Here is a 23,448-nt window from a genome sequence, read left to right as displayed (position 1 = left end):
GGGGGGGGGGGGGGGGGGGGGGGGGGAGAGTCTGGATAATGAGAGGGACTTCTGTTGGTTGCTTGTCTTTCATACTCAGTGTTAATTGATTGCTGCTATATCTTTGTTTACTGTAAGAAAACAATGAACAAGGAAACTTGTCTGAATATGTGAACCCCCAACCTCCCCTCTCCCTCTATGGGAAGTTGAAGGAAGTAACCAGGAAGAAAGCCAAGCAGTGATGAAATTAGAAGTGAAGTGAGAGAAACGTACTCATGATGCTTGTTGAGTATGTGTTCTCTAGTTCATAACTTGCATACTGGGATTGAAATAATTGCTTTTTGCTAGCTCTCTTTCGGAAACATCCTCTCTACCAGGCACCAGCACAAGGTAGGGGTAAGGTCTGCGTTGACACCTCCCTCCCCAAACCCCACTTATGGGAATATACCGGGCATGTTGTTGTTGCTAGCTCTCTTTCGTGCAGCTACTTGATGCTCTCTTTTTCAGGATTCTGCTTCAGAAAAACCCACGGAAGAAGGACCATCATCTTCTATCACCACCAAAGATGTGTCCTCTGACACTCTTCAGTCATCCACTGCTGGAAGCATATCACCATTTTCGATAGCTGAAGGCCAGCGTTGCTTGTCGCTCTATTTTGCACTGTGTACTAAGGTTCTTCTCCTTAGTTTGGCTATTGTTGCTTGTCATTGAACATTTAGTCCTTGTTCGGTGAGACATTGTTCCTACTTCCATAACCTAACAAATGCTTGTATATGTTGCTGAGCAGAAGCACTCACTTTTTGGCCAAATATTTGTTGTATATAGTCGTGCATCCGAGGCTGTACAGCAGGTTTGCTTTAAAACCTTGATGACTTTCTGTTAGAATTGTGTTCACAGCTTCATTGGTCGTTCCTAACCCTGCTTCACCTTGATTTTGTGTTGAACATACTGAGAGCTGCTAAATGTTATGCAGGCAATACATCAACAAATCCATATGCTAGTTCGGACAATTGGTTCTTCATCTGAGCTACTCGAGATCATATCAGATCCACCAAGTGGAAGTGAAAAGCTATTGATGCAGGTCTTGATGCACTTCAATGTCCAGTTAATGAAAGCTTGGAAGAAGAAATACACTCTTTAACATACTTATTTTTGTTCATAACTCAAGGTTTTGCAAACGTTGACCGAGGGGACAGTTCCTTCCTTACAGTTGATAACTACTATCAGGAAGCTATATGAGACTAAAGTAAAGGTATCAAGTATGATTATAGTTATTGAAAATGTCTTCTATTGTTGGACTGCTATATGAAGTATCTACTACAAACTAACATGCTATTTTAATATATTAAAGTAGTAGGATGGTTAGTTGAGTAGTGGCAATGCTGTTTGTTGATGAATCCGTACTAATAAAAAATTCCAATGGTTTAATGTTAGAAGTTTACTCTATATCTAAGTGTCTTAGTTTTCCATTCACTTATTAACCTTATACTTCATTGAATTGTTACAAACTTATGGAGGGAAATTTTGTCTTATTAATATCCTTTTTAGATGGATAAAAAATTTGATATACTAATTATATTTCTCAGAAGTTCAATATGGTAGTGTTTGGTATTTCCTAATGAGGACATACCATTCAATTTTATTTGTGGATGATTTTTGAATTATTGCAAAAGCTTTTCCAAAAAGTTGCTGGTTTAGTTCTTCCAATAAGTTTTTGCAAAACTCTTTCACGAAGCCCTTCCATTTTGGTCCATAAAGCCAATTTTAAGTTGAGTAACAGTAGGAAATTTCATTTGAAATATTTCTCCTAGGAGTAATGTCATTGAAAATGTTTTAGTGAAGTAAAATAGACGATCTTCAGTGGCATTTATCTACTTCTTTCCCCTTTTAGCATTACTTTCCTTTCTTAGCTTTAACTTATTGGACCATATTTTGCCAAGCACAAAAATATTGAATGAAAACGGGAATGAAATAACAAAAAGAAAAGCCAAAACCTAGACCATCCTTTTACATTTGGTGTCAAAAATTTGTCGCTATCATGTTATAAGTACATGTTTAACCTACCTATATTGGGCAAAGAAAAAATAATGTAAATCAGAAGTTACTAAACAAAGTGCTTTGTTAGTGTGACATTTGAATTACAAGGTAAAAATCAAACCAACGTTGTACAAAGCCAAATGAAGTGGTATTTTCTAAATTGGTTGTTCTGCTAGTTATTAAATGAAGTCTTAAAGGATAGATAATCCTAGTAAGGAGAACAAGGATAGGTTTTTGCTTTCTTTTGGAAAAAATGGTTACCAGCACAACCTTTGTGCTGGGCTTTCTAATTTTAACTGTTACCTTTCTCGAAACAAACAAAAAAAATGAAGTCTTAAAGTTATGTAACTAAAATAGGAAACTTGAGTTTTCGTCTTTCACATTTTTGAAATGTAAAGTTTAGCATGTTGCAATGGATTTTACATTTATCTTGAATTTTGTCACAACTGTTGGAGACTAGGTGTTATATGGGGTTCAAGTCGAAATGTTCAACTGAAAATGAAATGACTTGTAGACGCATACAATTTGGTAACTTTATCCGTGTCTGGTGCATGGTATCCTTGGCTAATCAGTAGAACCGATGGTAACTCAGTGGAGATAACAGCAGCATTTCTCATGTAGCTTAGTAGATTCTTGTTCTCTGTCCAAAAGCTAAGATTATGATGTGATCAGTATTTGAGCCTCTAAGTTCGCTTTCGTGCTTCACAGGATGTTGAACTTCTTATTATGATACTTCCTTTCCTGTCAAAGGACGAGGTACTTATCTTTTTTTCTCTATGGCCTATTTTTTTACAATTTTCTTCCCCTTGTTACTTGCATTCTCTGTGCATCCACTGCTGCGAAGTTGCTACATCACTTCTCCCTTTGGCTTAATTTATGCTCAAGGAGGTGATTATACGTGCACAAGACAGTGAAGTGATGGCTTTAATAAATAAGAAAGTTTAATTGGTCTATGCACGAGGTGGTTATTCCAAAATTAGATGTTCATTGTTTGTTGAACTGCAAAAGAAACTCCTCGAAAAAACTGTGGCAGTGTTAGATTGTTCTTCTTTGCTTCAGTCTTTGTGGTTTTCCTTTTGTTTTGGCTTTTTTTTTCTTGGCTTTATGTCATTCACATGTTTCTGTTATTTTCTCGTTCTACTTCCCTCTTTCTTTGAGTTAGTTCTTGCATCGCTTTTTTGTCAGGTTTTGCTGCTTTTCCCACATGTTGTTAATGTTCCATTGGATAAATTCCAAGGTGCTCTCTCTCGTATTCTACAGGTACTCAGTTTACATTTCTATCAACAATGTTTCTTTCAAGGGCTGTTATTTGTGGTCCTTTTACTTCCTATCTTTTAGTCTGTCAGTTTCTTTCTTTGAGGGAGAGGAGGCGACTCTTTAATTATATGCAGTACTCTTCTCTGTTTTTTAACACCCACAGTTGATTTGATATTCCTTCTTACTTATTTTTAATAGTATGGTTGGTATATATATTGATGACTGTTTGCTGTTACCTAGGCTGTAGCCCCAAGCTTCATCTCTCCTAAAGTTTTAATTAAGATTGGTTCTCAATGTGAAAATGGTAGAAGATATTCGGTCTTTTGGTGCATACTCACTATTGACCTGCTTTAGTTTAGAGGCCATATTATGTGTTATCTCTTGATGCCCTGTTATGTCTAGACAACTTATTCTATTTTCTGGAGTTTGTGTATGATATATGTATAAGGGCTGTTTGCCTTCGTTGATTAAAGTTCTGGATCTGCAAGTTTGAGAAGAAAATTTGTAAATGATGTGAAAAGGCCTACAAAGTCTGAACTTGACTGGGAAACTGTTGAAGTCATAGGTTTTGGTGGCCAATGTGAGTGTTGAATGAAAATTGAACCGCATATTCTACCTTGTTGAACTTCCAGAGTTGTTTTAACTAAGAAAGTTTCTGTTGAAAATATGAGTCTCTATTCTTTATTAAAAGAAGAAATGGGAAGAGAATAATGAGGTCGTAGGTTCAAATCCCAGTGGAGGCAAAAAACACTAGTGATTTCTTTCCATCTGCCTAAGTGTTGGTGGGCAGAGTTACTTAGTACCTTGTGCTGGTGGGAGGTAGCAGGTATCCTGTGGAATTAGTCAAGGCGCGTGCAAGCTGGCTCGGACACCACGGTTATAAAAAATAAGAAATCAGTGGAGGCAATCTTTTCTCTCACAATTGATCCTTACATGGGTTCAAACATATTTGTACAGGGATCAGCTCACTCAGGTCCAGTGCTAACTCCTGCTGAAGCATTAATTGCTATCCATAGGATTGATCCTGAAAGAGAAGGCATTCCATTGAAGAAGGCATATTTCTTTACCCTCTTTGACTTCCATACTCTTCTGCGTTTTCTTGGAATTTTGCCACTTAGAGGTAATATTGACTTTGCAGGTCACAGATGCATGCAATGCTTGTTTTGAGCAGAGACAGACATTCACGCATCAGGTTCTTGCAAAGGTCTTGAACCAATTGGTATAGGTCCTTTTTACTCGTCCATTTCTAGCTTCAACTCTTCTTTGAATCTGAAATCTGGATTAATCTGAAAGAATAAATATATTATTCTTTCTGGGGCAGGTTGAACAAATTCCTCTTCCGTTGTTGTTCATGCGGACTGTAATACAAGCTATTGGTGCTTTTCCATCTCTGGTAAGATACATGTGTCGGTCATGGTATCTTTCTCCCGGTTATAAATGGATACATAATGTGATGAGTAGCTGTGTGAAATGATTGAACCAGCTTTTGCATCTTGTAGCCCTTAGATAAGAACAGTGCTCGTATCTGTGCTTATGCTACATTGCTAGGAGATGATTCTACAGTTATCCTCCGCTCAGTGGAAGAGTCGATCTTTATTCTTTGGAAGAATCTTCTTCTTCTTCTTTGTGACAAGGCACAAATAAACTATCTTGCTTTTACATCTTTCAGGCTTGTAATATTTCTTCCTGATAATACTATAGCATCATAAAGTCTATTGTGTATAAGTTGAACATGGAGAATGAACGAATGCCAGCTTCCTTCCTCATAGTACTAGAACCTTTTGTTTTCTCTTTTTCATGTCTCATTACTTTTGTGTGCCTGAGTTCCCTTAATAATGTTGTCGCAGGTGGATTTCATAATGGAGATCCTCTCTCGTCTTGTTAGTAAGCAGGTATGTACTGCCTGTACTTTTTTGATAAGAAATCTATGCATAGTGAAGTCTGACATATTTGTTGTCCAGATATGGAAATACCCGAAGCTGTGGGTAGGATTTGTGAAATGTGCCCTTTTGACCAAGCCACAATCTTTCGGAGTGCTGCTTCAGGTATGCCTTAGCTGTAGAAGCTAACTATGTTTCTCCTTCAACTATCTTACCATTGCGATTTACGTAACAAGTCTTGGCTTGATTAGAATTTATGTTCTGTTTGATCTAATGACATTCGCAAGGTTTAATTAATCAAATGCTTGTAAACTATCTGATTTAAACAAAAATGTGACGTTGCCTAATAAATCGACTTTAAGATCTCCACTAGTTTATTTATTTATCCTAGCAGAACGAATGCCATCTGCACTTTAAACTTACTCTTTTATCATCATGCTCAATGAGATAGTTTAAGCGAAATTGGGTTAGCAAAAGCAGAGCCTTCAAATATTAAGGTAAAAGTTGATGCTGTATGTTGTTGTAACTGATGCTATTTTAGACGTTTGTATGCACTCTAGCCGCTATTTGATCAGGTAGTTTTAGGATAGTTTTAATTTTTGACAATAAATATATGGAGGTTGCAATTACCGAGGTTCTGTTCTGACGCAAACTTTTAACAATCTCCTCTTAACATACATTTTATTATGTTCTAAAATGGAACTTGGGCTTCTTTCAGTTGTTTACACTTTGAACCTTTCAAATCTCACTACTCTTCAAAAGTTTTGTCATCTTAAATGCTCCAGCGCTAACATTATTGTAAATTTGTAATATGAAATTTGAGGCAAGCCAGAAGTCACCTTGCTGAATTTGGCTTTGTAGTTCCATATGAAATTGTTTGTTCCTCATCATTTCTGTTTAATGAAAGAAGTGAGCAAACATTGCTCTGGGTTGTCTGGAGTTTGTGAGTGGGTGGTAGGTGGGCTGTACATGGTAGATTTGGTTTTCAGCACGAACTTGTTGAAAGTTGTTTCTTTTGCTTACGTTGCTGGTAAGACCAAAAAGAAGTCTAAACTTTAACTTTTTCCTTCATGACCTTGATATGCTTTCAGCTACCTCCAGCTCAGCTTGAAAATGCATTGAGTAGAACGCCTGGTCTCAGAGCTCCTTTAGTTGCACATGCAAACCAACCGCACATAAAATCTTCACTTCCAAGGTTCACTTCAACAGTCTTTATATGTATATGACGAGGATTATTACTCATCTCTATTGAGGATATATACTTCTGTATTATTTTAGGTCTGTCTTAACGGTTCTTGGAATTGAATCGGATGCTCAAGGTTCAAGTCAAGCGCCTCCCAACCAGTCTCAGACAGGTGATATTGGCAATTCTGATAAGGAGGCACTCGCTGAGAAATCGAGGGAATCTTCAATTGCCAGTTAATTTGGCTTGTGAGTTATGGGCTTCTCCTGGGATGGGTACTTCCCATTGTTTCCCTCCCTTTGCTCTTGGTCCTATTTGCTTCAATATGCTCACCGAAGCTCATCTCTTATCAGATCCGATGCTGAGCTTTGTGCTTCACATGTAGATTGTGGGCATGCTATATATCTTAAACTCCAGGAGTTTTGTTGGTTTTCCCTCTAGAAATTGCTACTTGACAAAGCTCTCGGTTCCATTCCTTCAAGTAATCTGGCAGGCTGATGAGAACAGGGTCCTTACATTGCCTGATGGGAGTCAGTTTCATGGACCTTTTCTGGTTCTGAAATGAGGTTATAAAAATACCCTCAGCCTTATAATGGCGGCTTTGGTTGTGTTGCAAGTGCTTTTTCCTGTAAAGGGCAGTCTTGGGACTCCCAACCACAAGTGTTGCTGCTGGTACGGAGTAACAGTTGTATTTGAGGATTATTCTTATCGCTTCCAGAGGTTGCTCAGCTCGACCTTCTGTATTTGGTAATTAGGAACTAGGAAGTTAGGGATTCCTGATAACTGATAAACTGGTGTTCGTGTTTGTATATTAACTTTATCCATCAATTTTCAGGCATTTTAGCAAATTTTAGGAGAGATGGTAACCTAAATGTGATCGCCTGAAGAACTTGTTTCTGTGAGAAAGATTTTGATGAAACCCTTAGAATGGGCCCGATTGTAACTATTCAATAGCTGAGAAGGATAGATTGTAACCTTGAGGGTCATTTGGTTCGAAGACAATCTTGGATTAGTAATGCATGGATTAATACTACATGAATTAATAGTATATGAATTATTTGTTGTTTGGTGTTTGGTTCATTGCACTAAAATTGGCATACAAAGTATCGTCTAAATTATTTATTCACTTTTAAACTAAAAAATAATGAATTTAAGATTATATCCTAGGATATTTGGTCTTCAAGGCTTCTTGAGAAAGGCAAAAGATAAGTTTTGTCCTTTTGGTGCTTTATTTGTGTATAGGTTAAACACGAATTAGTTATTTCCTGTTGGTGGTGTGATAAGATACTATATCAATTGGTGTCTAAAATAATACATTGATTAGTTATCCTACATTTGAAATCACAGCCAAACAATATATTAACTCAATATAAATTCTTATGCCGTGATTAATTATCTTATACTCCACCATACCAATATTATAACTTATGTTATGTTGCAACTTTCTATAAGGTGTTGGAGCAAAAAGTAATGAACAACATGGAAGTCTTTACATAACGAGTTGAAGTGTCGCATAACTTGTTGCAGTTCAATTTTCCCTCTTTGTTCGATGATATGGCTTCTCTTTACGTATCAGTGGCAACCTGAAACTGCATGAGCAAAAAACTTGGAGATCTTCTCTTTCTTTGCTAAATTACGCACCATATTAATTTGATTTCAAGAAAATGATGTGTTCATTTCCTTTTATCAGCTTAAATATGGGAATAAAGTCAGACAGGGATATGTCACATAACAATGTATTTGCCGGTGAAAATGGTTCGAATTATATGATACTCAATCGTTCATTTCATGTTGCGTCCAATTTCGTGCCACCTTTGGGTAACTTCATATATATATACTTTTCTTTTCTTTTTCGCTGCTACTTTCTTCTTCTTCTTCTTCTTCTTCTTTATTTGGGTTTCTTCTTCAACTTCTCCTTCTTCTCCTTAGTTGCAAAATATGTGTTGTTAAATTTATTGTTGTTTTAACAATTTGAAGATTGAGGTTTGTTAAATTTGATCAGTTTTTAAAATTCAAAATCAAAACCAAACCAAACCAAACTAAAAAAGGATCGATTTTTTTAGTCAGCTTGGTTCAGTTTTTTGGATTTTTGTGAACACCCCTGTTGAAGAGATCCGAGTGGATATACTTTGTAAAAAATTATGCAATGCGCGTATAACTTCAATGGTACCCCAAAAGTGGGTGTTGCCCCTTTTAAATGGAGCCTAAGTAGTCCTGTAAAATTCCCCAAAAGTAAATGACCTTTGGGCTGTGCAGGATAGCTCAATAAAGGACAAACAATTGGGCCTGGAGACCCATTCACCATCCGGCCCAATAGTTAAAATCCCAACTTGGATGAATAATTAATCTCCGTCCACACTGGATCGCTGGAGCCTCGTCGGAAAAGAAGAAAAGCATGGGTGTGGACTACTACAAAGTACTTCAGGTGGACCGCAACGCCAAAGAAGATGACCTCAAAAAAGCGTATCGCAAGCTCGCCATGAAATGGCACCCTGATAAGAACCCTAACAACAAAAAAGATGCTGAAGCCAAATTCAAACAAATCTCTGAAGCCTACGATGTATGTAATTACATTGCACTTCCCCCTAATTTTCCCAATTACTTACTAAATTTGCTCTTAATTCTGGAAAAAATAATTTTTGTACCAATTATTCCATTTTTCATGTATTCGATAAGTATTTCCTAAATTTGTAGTTACTTTTTGAAACAAAAGAAGATATAGATCTCTGAATTTTCACGGGGTCCATTTATTACTATTTTCTAAGTTTGTAGTTAATTTTGAAAAAAGAAAATTCTGTAGCCTACAATGTATATGCATGCTCAATAACCCCAATTTTAATGGGCTTGACTTTAATTTTCCAAATTATTTTCCTAAATTTTGTATTTAGATGAATTTTGATGTTGATTGCAGGTGTTGAGTGATCCACAGAAGAGGGCAGTGTATGATCAATACGGAGAAGAGGGGTTAAAAGGGCAGGTGCCACCACCAGGTGCCGGTGGATATCCAGGCACATCAGATGGTGGGGCGGGTCACGGGTCGTTCCGGTTCAACCCACGTAGTGCTGATGATATATTCAGTGAATTTTTCGGGTTTTCGAGCCCGTTTGGTGGAGGGATGGGAGATATGGGTGGTGGAAGGGCAGGCGGTTCAAGTTTTCCTAGGGGTATGTTTGGTGAAGATATTTTCACTTCTTTCAGGAATGCTGCCGGTGAAGGTGCATCAAGTAATGTGCCACGAAAGGCTGCTCCGATTGAGCGGACGCTGCCTTGTAGTTTGGAGGATTTGTATAAAGGAACCACCAAGAAGATGAAGATATCCAGAGAAGTTACTGATGCTACTGGGTGAGTTTTTAATATTATACCTGCCCTCAGTGATAAAAAAGTTCTCTACTTTTTTCCCTTTTTCTTGAATAAATTGTTTTAGGTTGGTGTAGCGGAGACAAAAATACTATAAGTGATTTCTTATCATGTGCCTAAGCCTTGGTGGGTAGAGTTACCTGGTGGGATGTAGCAAGCTATGTTTCTTAGATATAGGGTGGGTTCTAGGGTCGATCCTTGATAATCCAAATTTTGAGATTCGGGGATACGGATCCAGGTACGACTACGTATGTAGGGATTCAGCTAAAAATAATTCAAAAATCTAGAAATAGATCTATAAAAATATCCTAAATTATGAGAAATATTATGGGGAAAAACTCATAGGTTGTGGAGTGCAACCAATAATTCAATCTTTGATTTTGAGAATTTCTCCCTCTCTATCTCCACAAGGTAGGGGTGAGGTTTGCGTACACACTATCCTCCCCAGACCCCACTATGTGGGGTTACACTGGGTTTGTTATTGTTTGTATTTTGAGAATTTCTCAAGTTGTAGGCACTACGCACTAGCATGCAGCAGCTAAACTTCAATCTTTCATTTTCCCTCAAATTTGTCCATGGATTGTGGTCAACGTACCCGATCTCAATTGACCACACCCGGTACGATTCCCACACGCTTACCAGTACCAGTGTCGACACGACACGGGTTCGGTGGCTAAAGAAGAGTCCGCGCAATGGTACCCGATGGAATAGTCAACGTGCGTGCAAGCTGGGCCGTACACTACCATCCTCAAGTTTTAGATTGGTGTTGCCAGGAGTCGAACTAGAGTTTGTCTAGGGGTAAGAGCGAGATCTAGAGAACATCTATGTGACAAATTTTTCAGTACTGGTATAAAATTAACCTGACTAGACTGGTAATAGATATAAAGACTTGGGGCATGTCTTTTGGAGGTCGTCAGGATTGAGGGTGTATCTTCTGGAGATGGCATGTTAGCGGTGGTTATTGATTCATTCATGCGCAGAGTTAACTTAAAAAGAGAGATTTTTTGTGGTATGATCCTATCTAATCTGATTGAGGTCTAGCTGATTGATTCATACAAAATGTTAAATTTCCATGGAGTGACCATTATTGGGTATTTATCATTTTTTGTTTTTACAATGGCATGATCTGAGTGGAAGCTACTCAATGAGTTGGCTGAATTGAGTGCCTTCGTAAATTATGTTTTTCTCTAAAACAAGAAAAAGCTGCTATTTCAAGGCTTGAATTAGTTGAAGCTACAATAGTCTGTGCTTCTGCTTCTTCAAATTCATCATAAACTCATTTTCCTCCTTCATTTTCTGCATTATGGATATTGACAAAGTAATGGCAAGTTCTTATGTTGACATATGCACCAATCCGTTTCTTTAGGCCTGACAATTAGCTATTAAACTAGCATAAAGGATAAAATAAACTGGCTATGATCTAAGAACCTTTCTCAAAAAAGATACTCGTTTTTTTTTGAACAGATAAAATGGTGTATTACAACAACAACAACTACCCAGTATAGTCCCACATAGTGGGGTCTGGGGAGGGTAACACGTACACAGGCCTTACCCCTACCCGAAAGGGCAGAGAGGCTGTTTCCAATCGACCCTCGGCTCAGGAAAGAAAAGGAAAAGGAAAAATAAAAATAAAATAACATTAGTGACTCCAGCAGAAATCGCATAAATAATTATCTAAACATAAAACCATAAATTAAATGGCATGCAATAATATCGACCAGTAACTACCATAAGGGGGCACAATACAATACGCAAGTCATCTATGGAGAGCCCTACCAAACCCCACCTAGCCCCGGGAATGAAGTACGAAAAGTTCTAGAAGCCCCTATCCTACAACCCTGATACTAGACCTCCAGACTTTCCTATCAAGGGCCATGTCCTCGAAATCCGCATTCTTGCCATGTCCTGCCTAATCACCTCTCCCCAATACTTCTTAGGCCTCCCCCTGCCTCGACTCGAGCCAACCACCGGCCGCTCACAACTCCTTACCGGGGGATCGGGGCTTCTCCTCCGCACATGCCCGAACCACCTAAGCCTCGCTTCTCGCATCTTCTCATCCACTGGGGCCACCCCCACCTTCTCCCGAATAACTTCATTCTTAATCTTATCTAACCTGGTGCGCCCGCACATCCACCTGAGCATCCTCATCTCCGCAACCTTCACTCTCTGAACATGCGATTTCTTAACCGGCCAGCACTCCGCCCCATACAACATGGCAGGTCTAACCACACCTCTATAAAACTTCCCCTTGAGTTTCGGTGGCACTTTCTTGTCACACAAGACTCCTGATGCAAGCCTCCATTTCGACCACCCCGCCCCTATACGGTGAGTGACATCCTCGTCGATCTCTTTGTCCCCTTGAATCACCGACCCAAGATATTTGAAACTGTCCCTCTTGGAGATGACCTGAGATCCAAGCTTCACGTCCCTGCCTACTTCGCTCGACTCGGCGCTAAACTTGCACTCCAGGTATTCTGTCTTAGACCTGCTTAGTTTGAAACCCTTAGACTCGAGAGTCTGTCTCCAGACCTCCAACCTCTCGTTAACACCGACCCTCGTCTCGTCTATCAAGACTATGTCACCAGCAAATAGCATACACCATGGCACATCCCCTTGAATATGGCGTGTCAGTGCATCCATCACCAAGGCAAATAAGAAAGGGCTAAGCGCGGATCCTTGATGAAGCCCCATAACCACCGGGAAATGGTCTGAGTCGCCACCCACCGTCCTAACCCTAGTCTTAGCTCCATTGTACATGTCCTTGATCGCTCTGATGTAGGCTTCCGGCACGCTCTTCGCCTCCAGGCACCTCCATAGCACCTCCCTTGGGACCTTGTCATACCCCTTCTCCAAGTCAATAAACACCATGTGCAGGTCCTTCTTCTTATCCCGTTTCACCAATCTCCTGACAAGGTGGATAGCTTCTGTAGTGGAGCGGCCCGGCATGAAACCGAACTGGTTCACGGATATGGACGTCATCCCCCTCACCCTCGCCTCAACCACCCGCTCCCAGACTTTCATGGTGTGACTAAGTAATTTGATACATAGTTGTTACAACACTGGATATCCCCTTTGTTCTTATACAAGGGCACCACTGTACTCCACCTCCACTCCTCCGGCATCCTCTTAGTCCTGAAGATCACATTGAACAACCTAGACAGCCACTCCACTCCTGTCCTACCCACGCATTTCCAGAACTCCACCCGGGATTTCCGTCTGGCCTCGGTCGCTCGACCCCGACTCCATCCTACGCAAAGCCCCCACGACCTCCTCCACCCTAATGCGCCTGCAGTACCCAAGGTCTCTATGACACTCTGAATGCCCCAGCTCCCCTAGCTCTATGTCTCGATCCCCCTCCTTGTTAAGCAGGTCTCGAAAGTACGACTGCCACCTCTGCTTGACTTGAGACTCCCTCATCAGAACTCTACCATCCTCGTCCTTGATGCACCTAACTTGGTCTAGATCCCGAGCCTTCCTCTCCCTCACTTTAGCCAACCGGAATAACTTCCTGTCCCCGCCTTTCTCCCCCAATTCCTCGTACATACGACCAAACGCCGCATTTTTAGCTTCCGTGACCGCTAGCTTCGCTTCCTTCCTCGCCACCTTGTAGCTCTCCCTGTTCACTCTCCTTTCTTCCTCGCTTGTGCTCCCTGCCAACTTAGCAAACGCCGCCTTCTTCGCCTCCACTTTTCCTTGGACTACATCGTTCCACCACCAGTCACCTTGATGTCTCACCTTGATGTCTGCCTGAATAGCCCTTTGCTACCCCAAGCACATCCCGCGCTCCCAGATAAAATGGTGTATTATAGTACAAAATTAGAAACCTGGCACAAAGCTAGTGCCTGGATAATTACAAAGTTCGAAACCCTTCTATACAAAAATGAACAAAGATACACTATTCTTTTTAGTGTTCGCATTTCTTGTTAGAATGGCTTATGTTATCATGTGTTAGTACCACTGGTGGTGTTGAGTAACTGACCTCACTGTTTGCACCAGAAGGAGGATAAATGATCGATCACCTTTCTCAATGAGGATATGCTGATTAACCAGCCCAAGAGTGTGCGAGAAACGCTGATATAAAGCATCATTTTAGGGAAGGGCCCTTATGATTTGATTATATATGGGTCCCACTTAATTAGTTATTGCTAGCATCGAGTAGAAGTTACTATTGAAAATAGTTGATGACAGTGTGATTTCTGAGATTGCATTTTACCCTAGAAAGGTTATGCAGCATGTGCCCAGGGGTTAAAAAGTTGGTTGCTCATACTATTTGTCTTGTTCTCTATTTGCTTTTGCCCCATTCCTCGCTTATGTTTGGCACTTTGGTATGATTGGATTCTAAGATGTAGGAGCTTTACCTCTACCCTTTTTTTGTGGGTAAGCAATTAAGAGCTTTGCATCTTCCTTTGAACCCAATTTAGTGAAGATTGAAAAGCTGGTTATGACTTTGGGCAGGTATAGATTCCTCTACTTTATACTAATTGAGTCACAGGGATGTCAAGTTTGATATGTTGTCAGTATTCAATTACGTAGTACCTCTAGTTGCGTAATCACTTGTCTTTTTTTTCCCCTACAAGGAACTGATTGGTGTAGGGCAAGTTCCAAATAGGATATTAATTTCGGAGGAAAATATAAACTATTCACTTTTCTTTGGATTGGTAAACATATATAGTGTCATTTTCTTTTGATGATATAAATAGTATAACTATAACATATATATTGTCACTTTGAAGCTTGATGTTAATTGCTAATTTTGCTTTGAGTTGAAATTAGCACATTCTGGGTGTGCCAAATGACTACTTTGGTGAATTGATGTTGGTTGCTGTTGTTAGCTAAGTTGCTCGGGTTCAGGATACGGGTGTGGATTTGGAGGTGGGATCCTTCATGATCTAAATATTAAGATTGTGGGGTAGGGTTCTAGGTATGGATACGTGTGTGGGGTTTCGACTAAAAATAGTTGAAATATCTGAAGAGTTAGAAAAAGATGCTAAATTATGAGACATTATGTGAAAAACTTACATGGTGCTTGAGAGTACAAAAGTTTCTATTTTGTTCTCAATTCCACCCTAGCTTTGTGTTGATTTAAGAAATCATTGTATCTATCTCGAATTTCTCTGTGGATTTTGGTCAAAGTACCCAAAAACGATTAACCAAATCCAACACGGATCCCATACCCACACGCCCACCCACATCGTGTCGACATAGGTGCGGCAGGGAAAGTGAAGAGTCCAAGCAACTTAGATTGTTAGCTAGACTTATCCTAGTCGTGGTAGGTTAATTTTTACCTTTATCCGAGATCTTTCATTGTTTTCATGATTTATAAATGGAAATGCGGGCCGTGAAGCTTTAGCTTTACATAGGTGATAGTGTCTATTGTAGTTCGGGGAAAACTTTGGCTCTTTATTCATTTATTTATTTATTATTATTTCTTTTCCTGTTTGGTGTGCTTTAGTAGTTTATGAAACAATTGGAACAATCTTTTCTTTTAGGAAAATAGTTGAGGCGGAAATATATGTGCTTAAGATATTTAAACTACCGAAAACTAGCTATCTTCGCAATTTATGCAATGCAGCTAGGTATAATAAGTCATCTGCAAATTCTGTGTGGTCAGTTTGGAACATTTTGATTCCACTATATTTCTATTTTCTATGGGAGTGTCTTACCTACTCATTCTAAACTAAAATTAGTTCATGGCACCAGATTGCTGCTCTTATGGCATTATCTAGTGAACTAGTGCAGTAAATCTATTTGAAAATTTGTCAATTCTCTTCTGCTTCTCTTACTTTTCAACCCAGTCAACCTGAAGTTTTGGATCTCACACTGCAAAGTGCTTTATGCCTCTCTTGGGAAACGCAACAGGTCCTTGGATTCCTGCTGGTTGCGCTTCATGTTTTGGTGTTTAATGTTGAGTTATATTTGGCGTTTTTCCCGTCATGTTGAGGAATATTTTGGAAGATCATTAACGGATCCATTCAACCCTGATAAAATTAATTTAATTGTGTGCACAGGCGACCCAGTACAACCGAGGAAATTTTGACAATTGATATCAAACCAGGATGGAAGAAGGGGACTAAGATAACATTTCCAGAAAAAGGAAACGAGCAACGAGGCATAATTCCCTCGGACCTTGTCTTCATAATCGATGAGAAGCCGCATAGTGTCTTCAAGAGAGATGGCAATGATCTCGTTGTCACCCAGAAGATCTCCCTGGTAGAGGCTCTTACTGGATATACTGCTCAAATAACAACGCTCGATGGTCGGAATCTAACCATACCGATTAATTCCATCATTAGTCCAAATTATGAAGAAGTTATCAAAGGAGAAGGTATGCCCATTCCTAAGGAACCTAACAAAAAAGGGAACTTGCGAGTGAAGTTTAACATCAAGTTCCCCAGCAAGCTTACTTCTGAGCAGAAAGCTGGCATTAAGCGATACTTAACATGATTATTGAACATTAGCACCTAGAGTTTTATTTATCAAATGCTACCTACTACATAAGCTTGCCTCTGTCTTTGCTTTTGTTGCTCATGCAAAGAAATGTACACACTATTCGTTTGTGGATTTCTTCTGAAACCTTTAGTACGATATTTAGGTCTCATTTTTTCTTGCAACTTTTGTGACAGGGTAGTGATTGGAATCTCTTCCATTTTTTATTTTTTATATTCTTTTCCATGCGTATTATTAGATCTAACTAATCTAATGCTGTTCCCCTATATATATCGACTAGTAAAGAGCACGGGCCCAATAACAGTATGCTCAGGAGTAGAGTGTTGGTTACGGGTTTGATCGAATCATATTACTTTGATTCAAATCATGTATTTGGATATGTACAAAATATTAACTTAGACAGTAAATTAAAAAGTTTACAATTCATAACTATAAACTTCAAATTCTGGCTCTGCTTCCAAATATGCTAAATACTCGAGTATAATTTCTTTTCGTTATGGAAAAAACTTCTATTAAAGTCCATCTTCAAAGGATCCTAGAGTTAATCTTATATTACTTGAAATCATTTAAAAGGAAAGACTATCATAATTTTGTTGATCCCTATTATCACGTGAAAATCAAATTTGTAAAAGTAGCTTGCTTCATGATCGAGTTCACTAATTAGCATAAGTAATTTTTTTGCCTAACTTATATTTTGTTATTTAAAATGGTCGTACATAGGTTCTCTAGTAACGATGTTTCCCCTTCAAAAAGTATCATTTAATATATCGACACATATAATTAAGAAAATTGTTTAATAGCATTAATATAAGATTATTTAACTAAATGATCTTTTGTATCTTCCTTTTGAGATTTATAAAATTCTATTTATGATAAAACCAATGGATATATGCATTCCGTTGTTGAATTTAATAATTCATCCTCTAGCCATAGGAACATGAAGCAAATGAGTAACAGGACAAGCTTCTTTAGTTTTTCCATATTCAAAACACACAGTGAACTCCATAGTAGCTACTTTGTCCTTTGGATATTTTGACAATACAAATTTTAACATTGAAAAAATAGTTAAAAGTTGTTAGCTTAATTAAACTGAAAAATACAAATGAAGCTTAGTTGCTCATATGGACAAAGAAAGTAATATAATTTCCAACTGACTTCAAATGATGCTCCTGAAGTAAAGAATTCAAACAGGACGCCCTTGTGTTCTTAATGTTATCCTAGGAATAACCTTATGTTGCGACATCGTCAAAATTTGAATTTCGGTATTGCTAATTACAGGATATGACAACAATAGCAGCAGTGCGCGGGCCCAACATTACTATTAAACTTGTGATGAAAAGAAAGAAAATTCTAATATTATACTATTTTAACTGGTGTTTTCATAGAACCTATCGTGTAAAGAATATCAACTATTTAATTAATGTTCTCAAGCATCAAGGGAAACTTCGCAAAATATTTAACTGCTTAGGTGTGCTTTGTCTATATTTGCTAATGAATATTTACTATTTGAAATATCCTTTATGTGTCAACTTTCTCTAGATTGAACTTTATATATCATTTAGCGATTCAATAATTTTAGCTAAATTTTTAGATAAAGTTATTATATTTAAATTTCGAGTATGATATTAAAGATAGTTATAAATAATAAGTGAGTGTAAGATATATTTTGAGGAGATATTTTATTTTTATATTAAAAATAATAACTTACATTAAATAATTCATCAAATATTTTGAGTACGTTCAAAGTAGAAGGAAATCAATTATATCCCAATTCATCATTCATTGCTAGGTAGTGAAACCATTTGGAACATGATCATTCTAAAAAATCATTTGTATAACTCAGTTGCTTTAATATCACAATTCTATCAAAAGCTTTGATTTGTATAACTCAGTTGCTTTAGTATCACAATTCTATCAAAAGCTTTGACAAATAACATTAATTAGGAACTAATAGATGACTATATTTTAAAGTTCAGTAGTAAACGTGTTGAATAAATAATTAAGCTTGAGTATATAAAAGTTGATACGATAAACTATAAAAGCATACCAAATTAAGAATGAATCATCTTTTTCCCTTTTTATTAATTTTGCTTGATATTATAATTAAGAACTAATGAGTGAAGGGTAAAAACATTGGTAAAGTATTAATAAGTCTTTCAATGGTTACCACCAGGTTCTCGGCATTGTTTTTCATTTCAAATAAAGTATAAGGATCTTTCTATTCTTGTTTTTGCTTAAGTAAAGCTTCAAAAATATGGAGCAAATGTTTGGTTTCACCTGGAGAAAGATCTCTACATACAACACAACAATGAGTTAATAATTTATACATACTTAATGAATTTCTTACAACAAATATAGGGGTCTGGACCAAAGTTACAGGGTTCGACCGAACCCGTAAACCAAACATTAGCTCCGACCCTGAGATTCTAAATATAATTGTTAAAGTTCGACAATCAGTTCCCAAAAATTAAATAATTTGGCCAACTCAGCCATAAAGTTTTGGTACAACCAAAGCACAAAATGGAACTAAACATTCTCACAAGTTATACGATTAAAGTTGAAAAATGAGTTTAATATTATTTTTGTCAACCCAGTAACAGTCACAAGCCAAGAGATACATGCTTCTGTCGATGTCAATGATCCAAGAACCCAACATCCAACAACTTAGTCATTTTGATGCCACTGGCATCACTGTTCTGTATTTTGAAGAAACACCCCCCCCCCCCCACACACCCCCCATTTTTTTTTTATTTTTTACTTTCATGCATTTAGATTTTAATGTAACTGGTAGTAGCAACTTACATTTCCATCACCCCTTATAATCTCGTACTTAACTTATTAATGCAATCATCTGTTTCAGCAAAAAAACACAACTGGGGCCGACAATTTGGGCCTTAAAAATGCCTCAAATGTTTGCTTTATTTACGAAAATATACTATAGCAATAGAAGTAATAATATACAAAAGCGGGGGCAAAGATATTTTCTATAAAGCAGACATATCAGGTAAATACAACACAAATGGGGCTGACAATATGGGCCCCAATAATGCCTAAGAAGTTTCTTNGATGAATTTTAAGACCATAAACTGCAGCTAACGCTACTAACGTTCGTATGGACGTAATTCTTGTAACTGGAGAGTATGTATCGAAATAGTCAAGACCTTCTCGTTGTCTATACCCTTTGACCACAAGTCTTGCCTTAAATTTGTCAATAGTGCCATCATCTTTCATTTTCCTCTTAAAGATCCATTTAGAACCCAACGGTTTATTTCCAGGAGGAAGATCAACCAATTCCCATGTATGGTTGTTCAGTATGGATTCTATTTCACTATTGACTGCCTCTTTCCATAACAATGATTCCGAAGAAGACATAGCTTCTTTAAATGTTTGAGGCTCATTTTCCAATAAGAAAGTCACAAAATCTGGTCCAAATGAAGTAGACGTTCTTTGACGTTTACTACGTCTTGGATCCTCCTGGTTAAGTGTACTTTCTTTTGTTTCTTCCCGAGGTCATTTGTTTTTTGTCCTGGATTCATTAGTTTTGGCATAAAGCTTGTTCAAAAACTTCAGCAGAAGATGCTGAAGTTATTTAGTTCATTTGTAAAAACTTCAGCATTAAATAAGCTGATGTTTTTTTGTTCTGGATTCATTAGTTTTGGCATAAAACTTGTTCAAAAACTTCAACAGAAGATGCTGAAGTTAGTTAGTTCATTTGTAAAAACTTCAGCACTAAATAAGCTGAAGTTTTTTTGTCCTGGATTCATTAGTTTTGGCATAAAGCTTGTTCAAAAACTTCAGCAAAAGATGCTGAAGTTATTTAGTTCATTTGTAAAAACTTCAGCACTAAATAAGCTGAAGTTTTTTTTGTCCTGGATTCATTAGTTTTGTTATAATCAGACTACCATAAAATAATCAGATTGCCAACAGTATCTAATCATAAAATTTTGGAAACAAATAACGTGAAAAGAACAGAATTATCATGAAAAGAATCACTAAGTGTGACCTTAAACATCCCATACGTGGAAATATTCACAAATTATTGTCTACTAACTTATGTAATTATTCATAATTTGTTTTTAAGTAATATGATAAACATACTTATGGCAATCATCCCATGAACTGAAGTTTCATAGCAGCACCAACAGCAGCAGAAGAAAGAAGAAGAAGAAAACAAAGGAGGAGAAGGAGGAGGAGAAAGGGGGCTGAAGTTGTTTAAAAAGTGGGTACAAGTTAAAACTTTTTAAAAAAATGGGTATAGGTTAAATGGGGGCGACCAAATAGGGCGCCCCGTGCAATTTTTATAGTTTTTTTTATTTACAAAACTGTGTAATGGCAATTGGGGTAATAATATACAAAAGGAGTGGCAAAAATATTTTAGGTAAAGCAGGCATGTCGACGAAGACCACCCTGCTTCACGTAGTGCACTCCACTATAGAGATACATGCTTCTGTCGATGTCAATGATCCAAGAACCCAACATCCAACAACTTAGTCATTTTGATGCCACTAGCATCACTGTTCTGTATTTTGAAGAAACACCCCCCCACCCCCCATTTTTTGTTTTGTTTTTTACTTTCATGCATTTAGATTTTAATGTAACTGGTAGTAGCAACTTACATTTCCATCACCCCTTATAATCTCGTACTTAACTTATTAATGCAATCATCTGTTTCAGCAAAAAAACACAACTGGGGCCGACAATTTGGGCCTTAAAAATGCCTCAAATGTTTGCTTTATTTACGAAAATATACTATAGCAATAGATGTAAAAATATACAAAAGCGGAGATATTTTCTATAAAGCAGACATATCAGGTAAATACAACACAAATGGGGCTGACAATATGGGCCCCGAGAATGCCTAAGAAGTTTCTTTGGGGCATTTGCATCTATACCCACTTTTTGGGTCACGTTTTAACTTGTGCCCACTTTGCAAAAAAAAATTACAAACGTACTCACGTTTTCGCGTAACTTCAGCATACGAGGGTGAAGTAGCAAAGGCAATCACGCAAAACTTTAGCATTCTAGTAGACGAGCCTGAAGTAGCAAGTGTGCTAAACCAAGTGTGTTGAAGTTTTTGTTTGTAACTGCTGAACTTAAGCATAGCAGCTGAAGTTTTGTTCTCTATTTGCTGAAGTTTTTGTTTGTAATTGCTGAACTTAAGCATAGTAGCTGAAGCTTTGTTCTCTGTTTGCTGAAGTTTTTGTTTGTAATTGCTGAACTTAAGCATAGTAGCTGAAGTTTTATTCTCTATTTGCTGAAGTTTTTATTTGTAGTTACACTAAATAAGCTGATGTTTTTTTTGTTCTAGATTCATTAGTTTTGTAATTAAGCTTTTTCAAAAACTTCAGCAGAAGATGCTGAAGTTATTTAGTTCATTTATAAAAACTTCAGCACTAAATAAACTGAAGTTTTTTTTTGTCCTGGATAAGCTTTTTCAAAAACTTCAACAGAAGATGCTGAAGTTATTTAGTTAATTTGTAAAAACTTCAGCACTAAATAAGCTGAAGTTTTTTGTCCTGGATTCATTAGTTTTGGCATAAAGCTTGTTCAAAAACTTCAGCAGAAGATGCTGAAGTTATTTAGTTCATTTGTAAAAACTTCAGCACTAAATAAGCTGAAGTTTTTTTTGTCCTGGATTCATTAGTTTTGTTATAATCAGATTGCCAACAGTATCTAATCATAAAATTTTGGAAACAAATAAACGTGAAAAGAACAGAATTATCATGAAAAGAATCACTAAGTGTGACCTTAAAATCCCATACGTGGAAATATTCACAAATTATTGTTACTAACTTATGTAATTATTTATAATTTGTTTTTAAATAATAAGATAAACATACTTATGGCAATCATCCCATGAACTGAGGTTTCATAGCAGCACCAACAGCAGCAGAAGAAAGAAGAAGAAGAAAATAAAGGAGGAGAAGGAGGAGGAGAAAGGGGGCTGAAGTTGTTTAAAAAGTGGGTACAAGTTAAAACTTTTTTAAAAAATGGGTATAAGTTAAATGGGGGAGACCAAATAGGGCGCCCCATGCAATTTTTACAATTTTTTTTATGTACAAAACTTTGTGATGGCAATTGGGGTAATAATATAGAAAAGGAGTGGCAAACATATTTTAGGTAAAGCAGGCATGTCAACAAAGACCACCCTGCTTCACCTAGTACACTCCCACAGAAAATATAGTAGAATATGTGGATGAAAGGTGTTGGACTTCTGGCAACATTTAAACCAAATGCACAAGTAAAAGATAAAATCAACTCAACTTTCTTAAGCTTATGCTCGTCAATTCCAAGCAGTGACTTGGGGTTTGGTTGTGTTAGAATTTCATTTGAAATTGGTTTTTTTCCTAACTTAATTAACATATGAGCTCGTATAACTGTAAGTAGGGATGGGATGTTCATGGTTCAGTTGGGTTGGTTTCCCCCTAAGAAAGAACCCAATTCAATTAAGTTGGTTTTTCAAACATCGGGATCATACCAAAGTAATTAAGTTTGTTTTTTATTGGTTCGATGGTGTAGGACGAGTAAATAAGAAAACAATTAGATGAACATCGGAGAAAGCTTGTTCACAACAAAGGTTGAACAAAGAATAAACCAAGTATTTTATAGAGAAATCTAAAGGAGATAATTTTCAAGTATTCTATAGATAAATATAAAGGTATCATCAAAATATACTACAACAGACTTACCAATAAATAGCTATATGATATGGTTCACAAGTCAGCTAAAAGTACTTGGGCCGTTAGTTAAGCCAAAAAACTGTTAGTATATTTTATTTGTAAAATAATTCTGGAAATATAAATAAATATAAACAGAAATGAACATAAACAGAAATGACAGAAAACCAATTCGAGCCCACTGAATTCACAGTGTTTCCTTAAGGAATTTAATTCCCTCCTAGTACCCAAGGTTATGGATTATTTCCTCCCAGGATAGAACGAATTACACACTGATGTAGTGGTACTGCAAACCCCAGTGTTTCAGCGAACACAAAGTACGGAAGCAAGTCACACTTATTTTTGCTTTGTTTGATGCTAAAAGTTTGTAGAAGAAGGAGAAGAAACTCAGAAAATCGTAGTGAAATTCTGAGCAGAATAGTGTTGTATTTATAGCCAAAGTTCGGCTGAAATCTGAAGAGGTGCAACTCTTCAGAATGGCTGTTTATGCAAAACGGCCACAGCATAAATGCCATTACATAAATGGCCATTTACTCAACAATAAAGAGGGAAAATTGAAGAGGGTAATTAATTTTCTGTTACCAAAATAGAAAAACGGATTGGATTTAATATTAATATTTAATATTAATAT

At 37.3% G+C, this 23,448-nt stretch overlaps 2 protein-coding genes across 4 annotated transcripts in view; both read left to right on the top strand.

Annotated features, from left to right (window-relative positions):
• LOC109217347 overlaps nucleotides 1-7,398 on the top strand; it is a 20,168-nt gene extending 12,770 nt beyond the window's left edge. Inside the window, exons 15-28 of one of the 3 annotated variants that reach the window (XM_019381588.1) lie at nucleotides 487-651; nucleotides 767-829; nucleotides 953-1,060; nucleotides 1,148-1,231; nucleotides 2,725-2,772; nucleotides 3,202-3,276; nucleotides 4,231-4,326; nucleotides 4,412-4,492; nucleotides 4,595-4,666; nucleotides 5,121-5,165; nucleotides 5,235-5,318; nucleotides 6,245-6,348; nucleotides 6,432-6,584; nucleotides 6,690-7,398. In XM_019381588.1, coding sequence (XP_019237133.1) covers nucleotides 487-651; nucleotides 767-829; nucleotides 953-1,060; nucleotides 1,148-1,231; nucleotides 2,725-2,772; nucleotides 3,202-3,276; nucleotides 4,231-4,326; nucleotides 4,412-4,492; nucleotides 4,595-4,666; nucleotides 5,121-5,165; nucleotides 5,235-5,318; nucleotides 6,245-6,348; nucleotides 6,432-6,576 — 1,170 coding nt within the window. In that variant the 3' untranslated portion in view covers nucleotides 6,577-6,584; nucleotides 6,690-7,398. Of the gene's footprint in view, nucleotides 1-486; nucleotides 652-766; nucleotides 830-952; nucleotides 1,061-1,147; nucleotides 1,232-2,724; nucleotides 2,773-3,201; nucleotides 3,277-4,230; nucleotides 4,327-4,411; nucleotides 4,493-4,594; nucleotides 4,667-5,120; nucleotides 5,166-5,234; nucleotides 5,319-6,244; nucleotides 6,349-6,431 lie in introns of all 3 variants that reach the window. The other 2 variants (XM_019381587.1, XM_019381586.1) reach the window with 2 other exon arrangements.
• A 1,269-nt stretch (nucleotides 7,399-8,667) lies between these two features.
• On the top strand, nucleotides 8,668-16,355 carry LOC109217349 (dnaJ homolog subfamily B member 4-like). Its single transcript, XM_019381591.1, has 3 exons — nucleotides 8,668-8,896; nucleotides 9,248-9,678; nucleotides 15,702-16,355. Exons 1-3 carry the CDS (start codon nucleotides 8,732-8,734, stop codon nucleotides 16,135-16,137), a joined length of 1,032 nt encoding a protein of 343 aa, XP_019237136.1. The 5' UTR covers nucleotides 8,668-8,731; the 3' UTR covers nucleotides 16,138-16,355.
• The last annotated feature ends 7,093 nt before the right edge of the window (nucleotides 16,356-23,448 follow it).

The sequence above is a fragment of the Nicotiana attenuata genome, unplaced genomic scaffold (genome assembly GCF_001879085.1).
Source record: "Nicotiana attenuata strain UT unplaced genomic scaffold, NIATTr2, whole genome shotgun sequence".
In the NCBI taxonomy this organism is placed as follows: domain Eukaryota; kingdom Viridiplantae; phylum Streptophyta; class Magnoliopsida; order Solanales; family Solanaceae; genus Nicotiana; species Nicotiana attenuata.
This window is presented reverse-complemented; position numbering and strand designations above follow the sequence as displayed.